Here is a 15,029-nt window from a genome sequence, read left to right on the forward strand (position 1 = left end):
CCCGTGATCTTGCACGCAACACCCCAGTTAAAATCAGTCACCGAAGCATGTTCGCTCCTGGTCTGATTACCGTCGACCACAGGAACGGCGGCGTGTGACGTCACGCCTCCGCCCCCGTGTGACATGCTCCGGGGACTGATTTTAACTGGGGTGCTGCATGCAAGATCACGGGGGGTCCCCAGCGGCAGGACCCCCGCGATCAGGCATCTTATCCCCTATCCTTTGGATAGGGGGATAAGATGTCTAAGCCCCGTAGTACCCCTTTAAGCTCTGTGCTGGTTATACACCATTATACTCTTACTTGCTAACATACTGCCATGCGGTTAATGGAGGCTGGGTGAAACAGCCAGAGGAATTCACTCTTCCCTGACTAGGAAAACTAAAACTGTTCACACACACCCAATGCAAAAGCTATAGGCTGTGTGTGAATACAGACCAATACAGACATGATAGTGAGCAAGTGGTTGGCTGGGTATTCTGTTAGGGACTGACTGGGGGACAGGGAGAGTGAGCCCTAAACTGACCCTAAAACCGCTCTCCCTGCCTACTTGCCCACTCACCCTAAACGGCGAGTCGAAAACTGGGCGCCGGTCCCTCCCTGAACTAAAGTGCTGGGGCCTAATTAAAAACACACACTAACAAATAGTCGGTCACCAACCAGAAAACTAACAGGAACATACAACTCTATGATATATAAGTTCAAAGGAAACAAATCAGTGAGCAGCACAGTGGACACCATCAGCAGACATGAACAGGGGACACTAGATCATTGGACATGAACAGGGGGCACAGTGGCCATGAACAGAGGTCACTATAGATAAGAAGACATGTACCAAACTCAAGAGATCCGAATACAAGAACTAATAAACATAAAGTTCAAAACATTAAACAGGAAAACAGATAAGTCAACAGACTTCAGGAACAGATAGGAATATAGCATAATCCCCCAGAACGTCCAATAGACTCCAAATCCAAGGACCAGAAACAGAGATATATCGCTAACAGGGCAGAATATAGTGAATTAGCAAACAGTTCATAAACCGGATATCAAATTAACGGCAGACATGCTAAAATGAACAAGACTAAGCATGAAATGAGTATACAGCAGAATGCAGGAGATGCAGGGAATAGCAGAAGAACTGAGAGCCAAAACTGAACAGGTAAAATAGAACACTGTTCACACAGAACACAAGACAGGAAACTGCAATCCCTCAGGAACGTCCAGAAGACTAAGTCCCCATGGACCAGAAACAGGGATGCCAGATATAGGACACTGTTCACACTGGACACACAAACTGGACACTCCACTATAGGAATATCCATAACAATAAATCCAAATAGACCACTGACCAGCGGCACACACACCTCAGTGTGGTCAGGATGCTGGCCCAGTAGGAAAACAGAAATATAAAACACAGAACTTCACATGAAAGGATATGAGAGCAAACACAGTGTGAACAGACACATAACAGAATGAATAATAAAATCCTAAAACCGACTAAACAAACACAGCTTAAAATCTACTAAGAGCATCGCACAACATGACTAAAACCAGAAATATAAAGTGCATGCAGACACAGCTCTAGTATGTTAGAAAGTAAGGGTATCATGGTGTATAACCAGCACAGAGCTTAACCTGGGCTGACAATAAATAGACACGCCCGAAAGGCTATTGGCTAAGAGAGGCCTGGGCTAAAACAGCCAGAGGAATTAACTCTTCCCCGACTAGGAAAACTAAAAAACTGTTCACACACACCCAATGCAATAGCTATAGGCTGTGTGTGAATACAGACCAATACAGACATGACAATAATGTTTATGATCCCAGGCAGTAAACAGCATAAACATAAAGAAATACCAAATGTAAGTATTGCTGATTTTTGGTCACATCATATGTCTGAAAAGAGTGAATAAAGAGCAATCAAAAAGTCCCATTAAAAACAAAAATTATACTGATATCATGGCACAAAAAAAATGTATGGACACATTTACATTATAGGGGTAAGAATAGAACACTTTCTGCATACTTATTTTGTCCAAAAAGTAAAATAGAAAAATTTAGATAATAATATAGGTATTGTTTTAAATATATTGATCCACAGAATAAAAGATCATATGTAATTTTTACCGTATAATGCACTACCTAAAAAAAAAAAAGACCCCCAAAAAGTTTAAACATTTTTTTCCCAATCCCCACCCCCCAAGCACAATAATTTTTTTCTTTTTTTACTTTAACATACATTTTATGTTAAAATGAAAGGTGTCAGACTAAGGAACAATTGGTCCTGCAAACAAATGGCATTCATTTTATCACTATAACCTGTGATAAACTGCTTTCAATTGTGTTTTTAACTTGTGGTTTTAAACATTTTTAAAATCTAAAAAAAAATAAGAAAATTGCATACATATATAAAACACAATGGTATTCAACTCTAACCAAAGTCTTACCATCTACCAGGCAGAGACAAAAAAATATTTTCTCTATAAAAATAATTAAGCTTTTTACAACTGTAGAAAGCGGAATGCGGAAAGTGTAAAATAAGGACACTTGATTCATTAGAGCATACATTCACTGAAATGATTCAGCTCTTCAGTAGTCTTTGATTTGATAATTGTGAAACGTTTTACCTCCCCAAATAGCAAGAGGGTTTAACTGAGTTAAGTCTGCTCTCTTGCCAGACTTAAAAAGCCTTTTCTGTGCACTTAATAAATGCTATGGCCACTGAGGGCTTCCGAAATGCATTTATCTCTACATTCTGTGTCTTCTTGGAAACTAAATAAGAATTAAAATTCAGTAGCTCAGAAACTGAACATAAATAATTCCAAATGCTTCGCACGGATACTTCATTCCTTTTATCAGGCTTATTAACAAAACAAAAATTCTTCAGACTTGTCACTTTACTTAAGATATGTTGACTGTGCAAAGCAAAGCGTACTTCTTTCTATGCTGCTTTACTGGACTTTGAAATAGTTGTTGCAAGTTCAAGGGACTGCCAGCATGACTATACAAAAAGAGGAGTCAGTTTAGTACTAATCCTAAAAAAAAATTAATAAAAAATGTTAGGTTACGTTTTATGATAAGGGTATCACGTTTGAGACAGTAGATAATGGTTTAGATTTATTATTGCAAATACAGCAGGACTGTCTTTCCATGACCTAAACCACATTTATTATGATATTTTATACATTTTATTTTAGACAACTTTTTGCCGCATACAACAAAAGAGGGAATCTCAACAAGAAGCATGGCTTCTTTAAAAGATGCCTGACTTAAGATGCGACAGTGTGTGCCAAAAAAGCAGGTTTTTGCACAATGGGATTCCGATGCACAGTGCACACTATGAAATTCCGCCACCAGAAGAATGATCATGCTCATTGTTTAGGCAAAATCCGTATCTATGGGGATGGCAATTTCCGCACTATTTAATATAGAAGCACTCTCTATTCCGTAGTGTGAACCTGTCCTAATTTTGATCTGACCATTTTCCTGTCCTCTGTATTGCTACTGCAAGCTATCTTAGTCCAGTCTTGGGCCTCCTTCACACATATCAATTGTCCATCTGTGTTTCAAACAGAAAAAGATGATAGAACTGATCCCATTCATTTGAATGGGATAGTTCACATTCATTCGGCATCTCAAGTTGGATGCCCAGTGGTTAGACACACCGACAGAGGAATGCATCTTCTGTGTTCCCCTGTCTGGCATTCAGAATTAATGTATGTCAGATGATGAACAACTGATGATAACTGATGCTCGTTGTGGCATCAGTTGTGTTGAGTTTTAAGGCTGAGTTCACTGAGCCGGATGCCAGACATAAGTGAACCCAACCTTACTCTGTCTGTTTGTCCATTTGCTGTTTTGTGCTTCCTGGATTGTGCTTTTGTAAACCCTGTGTGTCCTAACCTGTTTCCCTGACCTCCATACAGTCTTGCTTATTGTCTTGGACCTTGTTACACCCCTGCACTTACTGAGAAAAGGAACCACTGTCCAGTTAAGGATTTATTGCTGAGGGCAGACACTCAAGTGTGGGCTGCTCATATCCCTGCCCTACATGACAACTTTTTTAATTGAGTAAAACGCAAATCAATTCATACGTTATTTCTGCTTGATTCCAAAGAAACTGCAAATTAAAAGTGATAGACCATGAATGATTTTCAGAAATAAGAAATATTAATTAATTACTCTATACATATTGTATGTTTTATTTCAGATTAACAGGTCTGAATTGCGGCTTGTCTTGCAAAACTTTAACATTCCTATGACAGCTGTAGATTTGGAACATTTACTTGCAAGGTGAGTCTCTTGACTTCAAGTAATAATGTTATGTTTTCCTTCCCACCCTATGATATACCCTACACAAGTGCATACCGTATATACTCGAGTATAAGCCGACCCGAATATAAGCCGAGGCCCCTAATTTCACCCCAAAATCCCAGGAAAAGTTATTGACTTGAGTATAAGCCTAGGGTGGGAAATACATCATCCCCCCCTGTCATCATCCAGACCCCCGTCATTAACACCCTCATCATCATCACCTTGTCATCATCCCCCCTTCATCATCACCGCCTGTCATCATCCCCCCTTCATCATCACCGCCTGTCATCATCCCACACACCCCCTTGTCATCATCCCCTTGTCATCATCCCACACACCCCCCTTCATCCTCCCCTTGTCATCATCCCCTTGTCATCATCCCACACCCCCCCTTCATCCTCACCTTGTCATCATCCCCTTGTCATCATCCCCACCCCCCTTCATCATCCCCTTGTCATCATCCCCTTGTCATCATCCCACACCCCCCTTTCATCATCCCCTTGTCATCATCCCCTTGTCATCATCCCCTTGTCATCATCCCCACCCCCCTTCATCATCCCCTTGTCATCATCCTCTTGTGAACTCTCCGCCCTCAGTGGTCTTCAACCTGCGGACCTCCAGAGGTTTCAAAACTACAACTCCCAGCAAGCCCGGGCAGCCATCGGCTGTCCGGGCTTGCTGGGAGTTGTAGTTTTGAAACCTCTGGAGGTCCGCAGGTTGAAGACCACTGCGGCCTTCGACATCATCCAGCCCCCTCTCACCCCCTTTAGTTCTGTACTCACCTCCGCTCGGCGCTGGTCCGGTGCTGCAGGACTGTCCGGTGGGGAGGTCGTCCGGTGGGATAGTGGTTCCAGGCTGCCATCTTCACCGGGGGGCCTCTTCTCCGCGCTTCGGGCCCGGAATAGAGGCGTTGCCTTGACGATGACGCAGAGGGACGTTGGTAATGAACGTACCTCTGCGTCGTCGTCAAGGCAACGTGACTATTCCGGGGCCAGGCCCGAAGCGCGGAGAAGAGGCCCCCCCCCCGGTGAAGATGGCAGCCTGGAACCACTATCCCACCGGACGACCTCCCCACCGGACAGTCCTGCAGCACCGGACCAGCGCAAAGCGGAGGTGAGTACAGAACTAAGAGGGGGCTGAGAGGGGGCTGGATGATGTCGAAGGCCGCAGTGGTCTTCAACCTGCGGACCTCCAGAGGTTTCAAAACTACAACTCCCAGCAAGCCCGGACCGCCGAAGACCACTGAGGGCAGAGAGTTCACTCGAGTATAAGCCGAGGGGGGTGTTTTCAGCACGAAAAATCGTGCTGAAAAACTCAGCTTATACTCGAGTATATACAGTATGTTAGACTGGCACTAGTTCAGATTGGCTGTATGTGGTATAGATAAAATACAGTTTTATGCAAAACCAATGGATTGGGGGCTGTCACGCCCCCTTCCATAGACTTGCATTGAGGGGGCAGGGCGTGTTGTCACAAGGGGCGGAGTCATTATGTCACGATACTCCGGCCCAGTGTTCGTGAGGCTTCAGACACGGAGCCTCCAACGCTGCGTGCAGCTGAGACAGGTTGGTGCTGCATGAAAGATTGCGGGAGTCCCCAGCAATCAGACATCTTTTCTCCTATCCTTTGGATAGGGGATAAAATGTCTTAGGGCCGGAGTACCCCTTTAAATGTTGATAAATTATTTGTTTTAATATACACTGCATGTTTTTCTTGAGAATGTGGAACACAGTGCTGTGTAATGCACATTGTAGCTGCTAAGGAAGCTCTTTTAATTGCAAAAGGGGGCACAGAGATTAAAGGGGTACTCCACCCCTAGGGGTACTCCACCACTAGACATCTTAGCCCCTGTCTAAGGATAGGAGATAAGATGTCTGATCGCGGGGGTCCCGCTGCTGGGGACCCCCGCGATCTTTCCTGCAGGCCCCTAGTCATCTGCAGCACGAAGCCGAAGATTGCTCTGTGCCTGATGACTCACGATACAGAGACCAGCGGTTTGTGACATCACGCCCCTCCCCCTTAATGCAAGTCAATGGGAGGGGGCCACCATTACGCCCCTTTCCATAGACTTTCATTAAGGAGGCGGGGCGTGATGTCTTGAGGGGCGGGACAGCGAAGTCACAAACCACCGGTCCCTGTATCGCGAGTCATCAGGCATGGAGCAAACTTCGGCTCTGTGCTACAGATGACAAGGGGGCTGCAGGAGAGATGGATGGGGGATAAGATGTCTAGGTGCGGAGTGCCCCTTTAAAAATACTACAGTGGTAATCTCTGTTTCTCTGATATAAATATTACTGGTGTTTGAGCACAGGGGTTCTGAGGAACTGGTTGAGATTGCAAAGCAATTCTAGCAAGGATATATTTTCACAAACATATTTGTGTTGCATTTTGGCTTCTGTGATATTTTACCACAATGTTTATGCCCTAATATTTTTTTTTGCCCTAATATTTAATGTGTGGCTCCAGTCGAAATGGAACAATCAGTATTTGCCCAGACTGATCAACAAATACATCCCACCAGTTTTACTTATCTGCTAGCCACCAGTGCAGAGATCAACCTCTATCTTCTTCTCTGTTGAAGTCAGTAGGGTTTGTATAGGAAAGGTTTCTTCTGCATGCTAACCTGCAGAAATCCATACGATTCATGAGCACTGCATGACCATGCCATTTAACAACACAGTCTGAGCCCAGTCCTAGAGCATGATGGCAGCTCCTTGGAGAAGTGGTGAGCAGGTTAGACAAATTAGGGCACTGTGTATTACCTAAAAGTATTAAACATTCAGCTTTTGCTCCGAATTACACTCAGCAGTCAGGGTCATGTTTTTCAGATGCTCACACCCCATGATCTATCCCAGACTTGTATAAATTATTTTCAAGTCAGGTTTGTGTTTGTAATATACATTTTAAATGCACATGATCGTTTAATAACTTTGATCTAATGAGGGATTATCAAGACAAATAAATAAAAAATTCGGAACTTGAAGGCACAACATAAACTATTCTTTCAGGGCCAGAAAAGATTTGTAGAAGGGGGTCGTCCAGGCAAATTATAAGGCCCAGCAACAGAAGACACAGATACTGGCTTTGAGGACAAAAAAGGGGGAGACTGTTAATAATCAATTACGAATCCAACATATAATTTGAAAAATTTCTTGGAACTTTATTGTTCGGAAGACAAAGGTGATGAGACACATGAGATACTGATTAATGAATTTTTTTACTAAACAAGAGATGCTCACGGTAACATCAGGAGATAATCAATTTAAATAGTCTTATTACCTTACAGGAAATTTGTAAAGCTCTAAACTCAATGATCAATGAGTCAGCTTCTGGCTCAGACGGCCTCTCTTTTGGGGTTTAAGTTGAATTTGGGGAGGTGCTTTTTACACCCCTCCTTAATATTTATGAATCCGGTGAAACTAGGTTTTTCCCAATGTCAATGCGTGTAGCTAATATAATTATTATGTTGAAAAAGGATAAGGACCCCCTTAGGGTCGATTCATATAGACTAGAGATAAGCGAACTTTTGAAAAATGTGATTTTGCCGATTTGCCAAATTTTCCGAAAAAATTTGGTTCGGACCGAATTTATTTGCGGCGAATCGCTACTAAAAACAGCTTTTTCTGGCCCACAGAGAGCCTAAATAGTGGCGTAGAATACTTTGCCTTGTCCTAACACGCATAGGGAGTGTGCTGTGCTAGTGAAATAATACTGTTATTCAGTATGACATGCAGATTACAGGCATAGCTATTAGGCTAGGACTCCACTGAGATTTTTGCCCTGCGATTTTTGTGGCATAAAAACGCCAGAAAAAACACCTGAAAAACTGCCACAGTTTTTACCTTTGTGTGGAATTTGCAGTTTTTGGCCCCTTTGGCGTTTTTTTTTTACAAAATAGTTGGGTATGGGTCCATAATATAGCAGAGATGTGGCTCTATACAGCGCTCACACCTTTGCTCTGTACGTTCTATTCACATCAATCATTAATATTTTCCGCCCAGAGCTGTGATTGGCCGGATGGTTGCAGCCAATCACAGCTCTGAGGAAAAGATGAATGAATGAGTGGCCGGCCCGGAGTATAGTGCAGAGCAGGGATGCGAGCGATGTATACAGCCGCTCCATCTCTGCTATAGACAGGACGATCACAGCGGGTGTCAGTAGTGATACCCGTTGTGATCTGTTCTTACCTGCAGGTACTCCTACTCCCAACATGGAGCACACTCTTCTCCATGCTGGGAGCTGTAGTACCTGCATTGATAGACAGATCGCAGCGACACCCACTGCGATCTGTCTATTAATGCAAGTACTACAGCTCCCAGCATGGAGCAGAGTGTACTCCATGTTGGGATTAGTAGTACTTGTAGTTAAGGAAAGATCACTGCAGGTATCACTCCTGACACCCGCTGTGATCCTCCTGTATAATGTATGGATTCAGCGGCCGCTCTCCTATGGTCCCCTGCACTGCCGCATATATACACATGTTCCTATTTCTCACAGAGAGCTGTAATTGGCTGGAATCATATGGCCAATTACAGCTCTCTGCGGGAAATATGAATAGGTGGATATATACACGTCAGTGCAGGGGACCATAGAAGAGCAGCCACCGCATCTATACATTATACAAGAGGATTGCAAGGGACCCCGGTGATCTGTCAATTAGTACAGGTACTACTACTCCCATCATGGAACAGTGTGTTCCATGCTGGGAGTAGTAGTACTACCTAAAAAAAAATTACAAAAAAAGTGAAAAACACACACAAACACACACACACTACATTTTTATTATTGTCGGCTACATTTTTAGTGCTTTACCGCTCACATAAATTGATCCCTGTTTAAAAATGAATAAACATTTCATAATAAAAAAGATAAATTTCGTTAGATACAATTTTTTCCCATCACTACTGTATCTTTTTTATTTATTTTTTATGGTTTATGGTACCCTATGAAATTTTAATAAAAAAGGTATCTCCATAATTTTTTGGGATCACTAAAGTCCAAAAAAAGAATAAAAAAACGCCTGCAAAAACGCAAAATTTTAAACCAACATGGCGTTTTTCTTGGTGTTTTTGCTCTCCCATAGACTTCTATGGGAGGAAAACGCCACGATTTCAGGGCAAAAAACACCAAACTAGGTTTTGTGGAGCGATTTAAAAATCCAGCCTCTGAGCCCAAAATTGGTGAAAAATGCAAAAAAGATTTTAAAAAAACGCCAAACTGAAAAACGGCAAGTGAATCTGGCATTTTGCAGTTTACTATTGACTTGCAGCTAAAATCTGGACGCGGCGTTTTTTCAGTGAAAAACGCTGTGCGGGAAAATTGGCGTTTTTTATGGCATTTTTGCAAAAAAAAACCTCATTGGAGTTCCAGTCTTAGAATCACAGCTGCAGAGCGTTCATGTGGCAGCAAGGAGACCATATGGTGTCAAAATTGAAGAGAATAAAGAGATTTTTATGTCATTTTAATTTAATTTGAATTTATTAAAAATGTTTGAGTACCCATTCTGGTGATCATCAAGCTGGCGGTCCTCCACCAAGCCAGATACCACCTGTTCCAGGACCTGCCTCTCAGCGCCCCCCTGACTATGAAAGTGCGAATGTTTCATTTAATCAGTTATGGTTCATTGTTATCGCTCCAAGCTGTCTCATTGGATTCTTGTGATAATTCCACAGGTAATATGACGTAGACGACCATAGGGCCTCAGTCTTGAAAAGATTACATCGATTTTTTTAACATTTATATTAGATTCCAAAGTTTAATGTCCCAGTGTTTACTTTGAACTAATACTGTATGACCACAAAACCCAATCTAACAAGGAGTCACATGGCGGCACAATGACAGAGTCTAGGAGGTGGCAGCAGCATGAGGAGACCATAATCTGGCAGAATGACAGCCTGGAATTGGCGGCAGCACGAGGATACCATAGAGTGTCAAAATGACCCAGTCTGGAGGTGGCAACAGCCTGACAAGACCATAGGGCCTCACAATAGAGAAGATTAAATCTATTTTGAAATATTAAATTGAAGATTTTAGATATATAAAATTTTTAAAAGTTTAATTTAAGGTGCCATCAGCATAAAGAGACCATATGGTGGTACAATGACACAGCCTGGAGCTGGCGGCAGCACAGAGAGTAGATAATAGGGCATCACAATCCCTAAGATTAAAAGATTAATTTTAAAATTGAAGTTGAAGTTTTATGGTAGTGCTACCATAAAATATTTTTTGGCAGTGTCCCAGGCCCAGCAGCATCAGTAAACCATATAGTGGCTGAATGGCACAGCTTGGAGCTGGCGGCAGCTAGAGTAGACAATAGGGCTTCACAATCCCTAAAATTAAAAGATGAATTTTAAAATTGAAATTGTTTATGGTAGCTAGTGCTACCATAAAATATTTTTAGGTAATGTCCCAGGCCCAGCAACATCAGTAAACCATATAGTGGCCGAATGGCACAGCCTGGAGTTTGTGGCAGCATGAGGAGACCATATAGTGGCTGAATGGCACAGCCTGGAGTTGGCTGAAGCATGAGGATACCATATAGTGGCTGAATGGCACAGCCGGGGGTGGCTAAAGCATGAGGAGACCATATAGTGGCTGAATGGCACAGCCTGCAATTTGTGGCAGCATCATCAGGAGTCCTGAAAGTGACCAGGTGACAGAGTGGTGCAGTGGGTGGCAATACCAGTACCCAGTGACGAAGTTGGGTGAAAAAAGGTCTGATGCGAGCAATATTTGTGGCTGAAGCATAAGGTGGCTGAAGCAGTCTAGAGGTGGTTGAAGCATGAGGAGACCATATAGTGTCTGAATAGCACAGCCTGGGGGTGGCTGAAGCATGAGGAGACCATATAGTGTCTGAATGGCACAGCCTGGAGTTGGCTGAAGCATGAGGAGACCATATAGTGGCTGAATGGCACAGCCTGGAGTTTGTGGCAGCATGAGGAGACCATATAGTGTCTGAATGGCACAGCCTGTGGGTGGCTGAAGCATGAGGAGACCATATAGTGTCTGAATGGCACAGCCTGGAGGTGGCGGCAGCAGCAGCAGCATCATCAGGAGTCCTGAAAGTGACCAGGTGACAGAGTGGTGCGGTGGGTGGCAATCCCAGTAACCAGTGACGAAGTTGGGTGAAAAAAGGTCTGATGCGAGGAATGTTTGTAACTGGGCAGCAGCGCCTTAAATCTGTTTGGCACTATCCATATTTGTGAAGTGTTGGTGTGGCACCATGGTCAATCTACTCTGATGCATCAGGCATTGGTGGGTGGAAATCCTGGCTGAACCATGCCTGATTCATCTTCACAAAAGGTCAGTCTCTCGACATTTTTTGTGGACAAACGAGTTCTCCTTGTGGTGACTATGGCCCCCGCCGCACTAAACACCCGCTCTGATGGCACACTACTGGCCAGGCAGGACAGCTTTTCCAGGGCAGACTCTGCTAGTCGAGGCCACAAATCAAGTTTGGCTGCCCAAAAGTCCAGAGGATCTTCAAGGTGTGTTGGCATGGGCATGTCAAGGTATGCCACCACCTGCTGGTTCAGGTCCTGCTCCAGGTCTACCTGCTGCTGATGAGTTGATTCACTATACAAGGGAAGAAAGGTACTCATCAGCAACTTTAGGCTCAGGCTGCAGCCATGGCAGTGGAAGGTGAGTGCAGAGGGCCTGCCGATTCAGACCTGCGAGAGGATGGACAATGGCGCTGATAGGATGCCTCTGTAGTAGGTCAGTTTGTCCTCCCTCTCAGTGGGTGTGAAAAAAAGGCTCCTATTTTGTGGCGGTAGCGAGGGTCCAATAAGGTGGAGATCCAGAAGTCATCCCGCTGCCAAATGGTGACAATTCGGCTGTCACTACGCAAGCAAGTGAGCATGCATCGTGCCATTTGTGCAAGTTACTCGGGGGGACTCCCTGCCTCCATCTCCACTGCATTCTGCCAAGATATGTCTGGGTCCTCTGTCTCACCTTCCTCATAACCCTCTAGCAGCTCCTGTAGAAAAAACGCCTGTTTGGCGAAACCTAAACTGTGCTCCACTGTGCCCCTCCCCCTCCAGTTCAGCCCCACAGGGCTCACGTGGCCATGAGATGTAGGCGCAACGTCTCCAGTGCCCTGACCAACCATCGTTTACAACACGTGTTGTAAGAAATGAAGCAGTGGAATGACGTTGTTCATCCCGTAATCCTGGCGACTTGCTAATAATGTGGCTTCCTCAATGGGCCTGAGCAAACGGCAGGTGTCACGTATGAGCTGCCACTGGTTGACATTGAAGTTACAAAGGGGAGTCCCCCTATCCGCTTGGATCATCAATAAATCGGTGATGGCTTTTCTCTATTCGTACAGTCGGTCCAACATATGGAGGGTGTGATTCCAACGTGTGGTAACGTCACAAATCAGACTATGTTGGGGGATACCGTTCTGACGCTGCAGCTCAAGGAGGGTGTGCTTTGTGGTGTACGAGTGGCTGAAGTGCATGCAAAGTTTCCTTCCCACTGTTAGGATGTCTTGCACATATGGGGGGGGACACACATCAGGAACCGCTTCACAACCAAATTGAACACGAGTGCCATGCAGGGCGCATGGCTCAGCCTTCCCAGTCACAGCGTATACAAGATGTTCTCCCAGTCAGTCACCATGGTTCCCATTTCCAGTTTTCATGGAGTAAGCCATGTTCCAATTTCTTTACGAATGACTTTTAGCAGTTCCTCTCCTGTGTGACTCCGTTCGCCAAAGCAAACCATGTGAAGAACAGCGTGACACCGCGGTGCCCTGCACACATGGTATGCTGAAGGGGCACTAAGACTTGTCTGGGCAGTGGAGGCTGAGGACATTGTGGAGGATGAGGAGGCAGAGTCGCACACTGTCACAGGACCAATGGCCTGAGAGCATGGAGGAGGAAGCGGCGTGACCTGTCCAAGTTGGTGTTGTGGCTGTGAAGGAACCACATTCACCCAGAGAGCCGTAAAGGACATATATTGTCCCTGACCATAGTTACAACTCCAGATGTCGGCGCTGCCAAATGGCCTACCTTCTCTTCCACAAAATTGTGCAGGGCTGGTACTGCCTTCTTCGCAAAGAAATTACAGCTGGCACTCTCCACCTCTGCTCGGCACAAGCCATCAGTTCTTTGAAAGGTGCAGAGTTTACCACTTGAAAAGGGAGGGACTGCAGCACCAGCAACTTGGTCAGGAGCACATTCAGCTTCTGCGACATTGGTAAAGTGGGCGCATACAGTTGTCTCTTGGACATGGCTTTGCCGATGGATTGTTGGCGGAATGACTGACTAAAAGTAGGAGGAGCAGGAGCATCTGGAGCGACAGAAGGAGGGTATGACACACAGCTCCCTTCGGCTGAGGTGGTGAAGCCTTGGCTGGCTGAAAGAGGGAGCGGCGTGCCACTGGGTGAGGCCACTACATTGGAGCCAGGGTTCTCCTAGGTCGCTTTATGGTGGTGAAGCATACGTTGACGCTGGGCTGTGGTGCCAACATTGGGACCCTGGCCACACTTTACCTTCTGGCAACATATCTTGCATGTGGCTATGTTAACCTCCTCCAGATGCTTGATGAAAAACTGCCACACCGCCGAGTAGCTGATTTTACCACCAACAGACTGCTATTGCCGCCGTCTCCAGGAACCCCTGTTCCACTACCTCCCAGGAAGGTAGGCTGCTGTGAAGCAGGTGGTCTTCCCCAGGCACGTTTGGCTCCAGAATTTCCACTTCTGCCACCATGCTATCAAGAAGCAGAATCATTGATCAATGGTTTCCTATGAGAAACCATTGATCAATTAAAAGATCAGTGTGTGCAGTGTTATAGCCCCCTATGGGAGCTATAACATTGCAAAAAAAAGTAGGGAAAAAAAGTGAATACAGTTGTCCCTCAACATACGATGGTAATTCGTTCCAAACGAGCCATCGTTTGTCGAATCCATCGTATGTTGAGGGATTCGTGCAATGTAAAGTATAGGAAGCTGTACTCACCTGTCCCCGCCGCTCAAGATGGTGTCCCCAGGCCTCCGCTGGGCTCTCCGCTGGCTTCTCCAGTCCTCCACTGTCTTCTCCAGTCCTCTGCTGTCTTCTCCGGTCCTCTGCTGTCTTCTCCGGTCCTCTGCTGTCTTCTGCAAGGCCTTACTGGGCCTACGTAGCGACGTCATTACGCCGCTGCGTACGCCATTCCTATTTGATGACGTGCGCAGCAGCGTATTGACGTCATCGGAGAGGGCCGAGAAGACACCGGAAGACCAGCGCTGGACCCGGAGGGCACCCAGGAGCATCGTGGAGGGGTAAGTAATACTTACCGCACCACACGGGGAACATTAAGCTGCTATCCGGCAGCAGCTTAAGCATTTGGCGCTGCCGGATAGCACTTAATGCGATGGCCCCGACATAAAAAAAGCATCGTACGTCGATGCTGACATCAACATGTTGATTTGATCATATGTTGGGGCCATCGTAGGTCGGGGGGGTCACTGTATAGATCATTTAACCCCTTCCCTAATAAAAGTTTGAATCACCCCTTTTCCCATAAAAAAAAAAACCTGTAAATAAAAATAAACATATGTGGTATCGCCGCGTGTGGAAATGTCTGAATTATAAAAATATATCGTTAATTAAACCGCACGGTCATTGGCATACATGCAAAAAATTCCAAAGTCCAAAACAGTGTATTTTTGGTCACTTTTTATATCATGAAAAAATGAATAAAAAGCTATCAAAAAGTCAGATCAATA

At 44.9% G+C, this 15,029-nt stretch overlaps 1 protein-coding gene across 10 annotated transcripts in view; it reads left to right on the forward strand.

Annotated features, from left to right (window-relative positions):
- LOC130369397 (uncharacterized) overlaps nt 1-15,029 on the forward strand; it is a 158,370-nt gene that overhangs the window by 118,255 nt on the left and 25,086 nt on the right. For all 10 annotated transcript variants that reach the window (XM_056574603.1, XM_056574600.1, XM_056574605.1 and 7 more), the window contains one exon: nt 4,212-4,294. In XM_056574603.1, coding sequence (XP_056430578.1) covers nt 4,212-4,294 — 83 coding nt within the window. The remainder of the gene's footprint in view (nt 1-4,211; nt 4,295-15,029) is intronic.

The sequence above is a fragment of the Hyla sarda genome, chromosome 4 (assembly GCF_029499605.1).
Source record: "Hyla sarda isolate aHylSar1 chromosome 4, aHylSar1.hap1, whole genome shotgun sequence".
NCBI classification, from domain to species: Eukaryota; Metazoa; Chordata; class Amphibia; order Anura; family Hylidae; genus Hyla; species Hyla sarda.